The sequence below is a fragment of the Triticum dicoccoides genome, chromosome 5B (assembly GCF_002162155.2).
Source record: "Triticum dicoccoides isolate Atlit2015 ecotype Zavitan chromosome 5B, WEW_v2.0, whole genome shotgun sequence".
NCBI lineage: Eukaryota > Viridiplantae > Streptophyta > Magnoliopsida > Poales > Poaceae > Triticum > Triticum dicoccoides.
The window spans coordinates 285,544,379-285,548,034 of record NC_041389.1 but is presented as its reverse complement, the minus strand read 5'-3'; the positions used below and the strand labels follow the sequence as shown (position 1 = coordinate 285,548,034).

The 3,656-nt window shown below is 42.3% G+C and overlaps 1 protein-coding gene across 1 annotated transcript; it reads right to left on the bottom strand.

Annotated features, from left to right (window-relative positions):
- Positions 1-668: 668 nt before the first annotated feature.
- Positions 669-3,280, bottom strand: LOC119308459 (mannan endo-1,4-beta-mannosidase 8-like). The gene is made up of 5 exons (XM_037584592.1): positions 2,916-3,280; positions 2,408-2,602; positions 2,069-2,191; positions 1,769-1,980; positions 669-1,638 (listed from the first exon to the last, which is right to left on the bottom strand). Exons 1-5 carry the CDS (start codon positions 3,195-3,197, stop codon positions 1,290-1,292), a joined length of 1,161 nt encoding a protein of 386 aa, XP_037440489.1. The 5' UTR covers positions 3,198-3,280; the 3' UTR covers positions 669-1,289.
- Between the last annotated feature and the right edge of the window lie 376 nt (positions 3,281-3,656).

The following is a 3,656-nucleotide window of genomic DNA, read 5'->3' as shown; positions in this document are numbered from 1 at the left end:
TTTGGGTTACATGTATTTGGTAGTCTAGGATTTGTAATCCGTCTCCTACCATATCTCTAGGAGAGGTTTCTTGCTCTCCAACTCTTGTACTCAATATATACTCGCCCTCGAGGCTCAATAATACATTCATCATATTCCGTCAATCTCTCCCTATCCCTTCTAACATTAACAAATCTCCTATGCTTCTGGCTCATATTGAGTTCTCAGTACTGTAGCTATTCTTATAATATACATGAACAGCAAGTTTGAGGGATCTGGAAGAACAGTAATATATTTGAACATATCTTGATTCATGACATGAAATTATCTTCTTTGCTCAGTCTTCTATCATTTTATTTGACGGATAGACTTGAATACTAGTACCACGTCCGGCAACTACAACCTTTGTACGTTAATGTGCAGCAGGATTTGCCAATTTTTCCGAGAATAGGGTTGAGTTGGCACTCGGTAGATCAGAATTTAAGCGCCATCGTCTGTCCCAATAATGACCTGGTGTGTAAGTCACCGGGTATGCTTTCGGTCATTGACACATATCACAGCATCTTCTTCGCTGCACCAGAACCAATTTTTAATCTAATAGTTAAATCTCGAAGATGCAAATCTGCAGACAAAACTACAAATATATATCATAATATATCATATATTTGTAGAACATGATCCTCGGGAATCTTTAATGTACATCTGCATGATTCAAGGATTGTATATTTGAGAAATTCCAGCTGTACATTTGCTACCGTGATCACAACACTTGCAGTTTTCTACAGAAGCAGCATTTGCAGAACTACAACTCTAATACAAACACCAGAGCTGTGCCTCCGTAATAATTGAGAAACAAAAATAGAAAACTATATAGGAGTACATGACAGGGCAAGTGACATATTAAACATATCTGGCCATGTGCCCATGTGCTCACCAAATCCACCCTCTTTAATAAACCTTAACGATTCTATCACGATATCAAATGTCCATATTACACTTACCCAACGTTCTGGAGATGAATTGTACCATTCAATGCAATTTTGTTTGCATATACGTATATGACAAACAAATGCATAAAACGGAACGAAAATGCCAACATATTAAAGATATTTTTTTAGTATAATATGTGCAGGATGGAGGGGCAAAATTTTATTGCACAATTCAATCTCTACCTTTTTTCACGGTACCACATACTTTTGAACCAGAGACCAACTATTAGGGTACATGATATACATATAAGGCATTTAACTTTACAGTAAAATTCTTAGCTTGAAAAACCATGTAGCAGGGGAAGGGGAAGCAGCATAATCTCAGCATTCTAGCTTCCTTGAGTGATTTGCAAGTAGGTTGAATGTGGATGGTGATTTTGCAAAAATAACTGCATAACCATCATCCATGTGTTCTGCACCTTCAGGGAAGAGCTGCCACAGAAGGCAGCCTCCTCCAATCATTCCACTCTCCCAAGAGCACAAGAAATTGTTGTACACTGTCTGCATGAAAGTTTCGCGGAACTCGTTTTCAAACTTGCCATCCTTCAGTGATAATCCAAACTCCCCGATCACGATGGGCATGGCCAGCAAGTTTGCTGCATCATCAATATGTTGCTGCATCCAAGAGTTCACAAACTGAACGTGGCTCTCCTCTGTTGAGTCAGGCAACCTAGCAAAAAAAAAAGAAAATCCTAAGCTCAGCCCTGATAGTAAATTCCATATTTCTATGAAGTGTTTTAATTTAGCCACTATAGCTACTCAGCTGTATATGTTTTGTGGGATCAGACATGACGACTTACCAAGTGTCTGAATAAATATGAACTGAAGCTAAATCAATTCCCATTGCTTGATGGTTCCTGATGAAGTCCGTTCCAACATGCCCTGAATAATCATCTGGGTTGACGAGCAAAAGTTCTGGAGTAGACGGACCATAATACCCTTCAATACCAATCTCCACGAGGTGCATAGTATCTATAGACTTCACGTAAGATGCCATCTCTTCTATCCATGCCTACAAGAACCCAATGTCTTCAAAATGTACAGTGGACAAACAAACATGGAACATAAAAGTTCACAAAAATAAGACCACAATGAAGGACCTGCAGCGTATCGCCTGATGGATCTGAAGGGCAGCGCGGCTCGTTAATCAGCTCCCAGGCAAGAATGGTAGGATCGTCTTTGTAGGTCTCATTTGTGATTGTGTTTACTCTTGACAAAACAGCCTAAGCAAAGGAAACATATGCACAGTATTGAAACTCTGGTATAACAGAAATACAGGACTACAGAATTCAGAGCTTGCAAACTAAAATTAGCAGTAACAATTTGCTAGTGTCATTTCATATAGCTATGCATATGATGATTTCCATTGGTCACGCAGCATGATAAATATCAGGAACCAATTTCCGATGGCTATTTGAGGTACGGAACCAGAAATTTACCTCAACAAAAGCTTTGTAGTACCCTTTAAGTGTTGGATCAGAGAAGAAGTCATCCTCAGAAGTAAGATCTACTCCAGCCTCCTTACCCCATCTTACATACTGTGCCTTCCCTCCATAATCTTCCCAGTTATTACATAGTGACAGTATTAACCGCATCTTATACCTTCTTGCCTCGCTGACCACGAAATCTAGCGCCTGGCGAAAATACATGATAAAATCAGACACCCAAACCCAGAGAAACACTACTGGTGTGCAGAGATCAGCCTTTCATACCGAAAAATGCAAAAATAATAATAAGAAATGTATGATGAGCATCCAGTTTCCCTTGCTTCCATTTTCTTGTTCTTTTTGGCGAGTGGGTCAGTGGGGCATGTGAATGAAATAGCAATTTCATCCAAAACATGGCATAAAATGTAAGATCCAGCAAATTTACTGATGATCTAACAAGAAAAGCGCTACCCGGCCATGCATTTCATCAAGCAGGTGCCCGTCTCGACAGGCAGCTCACCTGGAACACCTCCTCGTCGTAGCAGAATGGCGCTGTCTGCAGCGCGTGGTACCCTCCGTCAGCGAACGCCCAGGTGCGGCACACGTTGAGCCCCGCCCCGGCAGCCTCGGCTATAGCCGCTGTCACGCGCGGACGCGTGGCCTCGTCGGCGGCGAAGGACATGAGCCAGTAGGTGTTGAACCCGTGGATGATGAAGGGGCGCTCCGCCGCCCCCGTTACCAGGTGAGCACCTCGCCGCTCCACAGCTGCCCATTCCTCCTCCGTGTCCGGCTCCTGTGACATGACGGTGGAAGCGAGGCCGAGGAGGACGTACGGGAGGAGCGGGATGCGAGGCGTCGTCTTGCTCCAAGCGGTGGCGGGCGCGGGACATATCATATCGACCATTTAGTCAACGGCCGAGTGGTTTCTCTACCGTCCCCGGCACGATCCATCATGAGAAAATTGGATATTTGCCACTTTAAATATTGGCCTCCGCAAAAATATAACTCTTAAAGTGGGCCTCACAAAAATGCTACCCAGCTCAAATACAATAAAATATAGTCAGCAGGCTGTAAGAAGTAAAATAATATTTATATACTTAGAGCATGGTTAATAATATAGCCAGCTTCCCCTCAAAAAAAATAATATAGCCAGCTGCTGGCTATATCATGTTGCCATGTCACATATAGTCAAGCTTATAGCCAACAAGTACAATAGCTAGATATAAATATGTACTACTTTGTTGATACATGGCCCACCCCA

Bases quoted from the DNA above. Each gene is read 5' to 3' on its own strand.
- LOC119308459 (XM_037584592.1), bottom strand. From the start codon at position 3,197: ATGTCACAGGAGCCGGACACGGAGGAGGAATGGGCAGCTGTGGAGCGG. The intron at 2,603-2,915 runs GTGAGCTGCCTG...TATTTTCGCCAG, and splicing joins ACGACGAGGAGGTGTTCCAG to GCGCTAGATTTCGTGGTCAG. The intron at 2,192-2,407 runs GTAAATTTCTGG...TCCTTTGCTTAG, and splicing joins ACTACAAAGCTTTTGTTGAG to GCTGTTTTGTCAAGAGTAAA.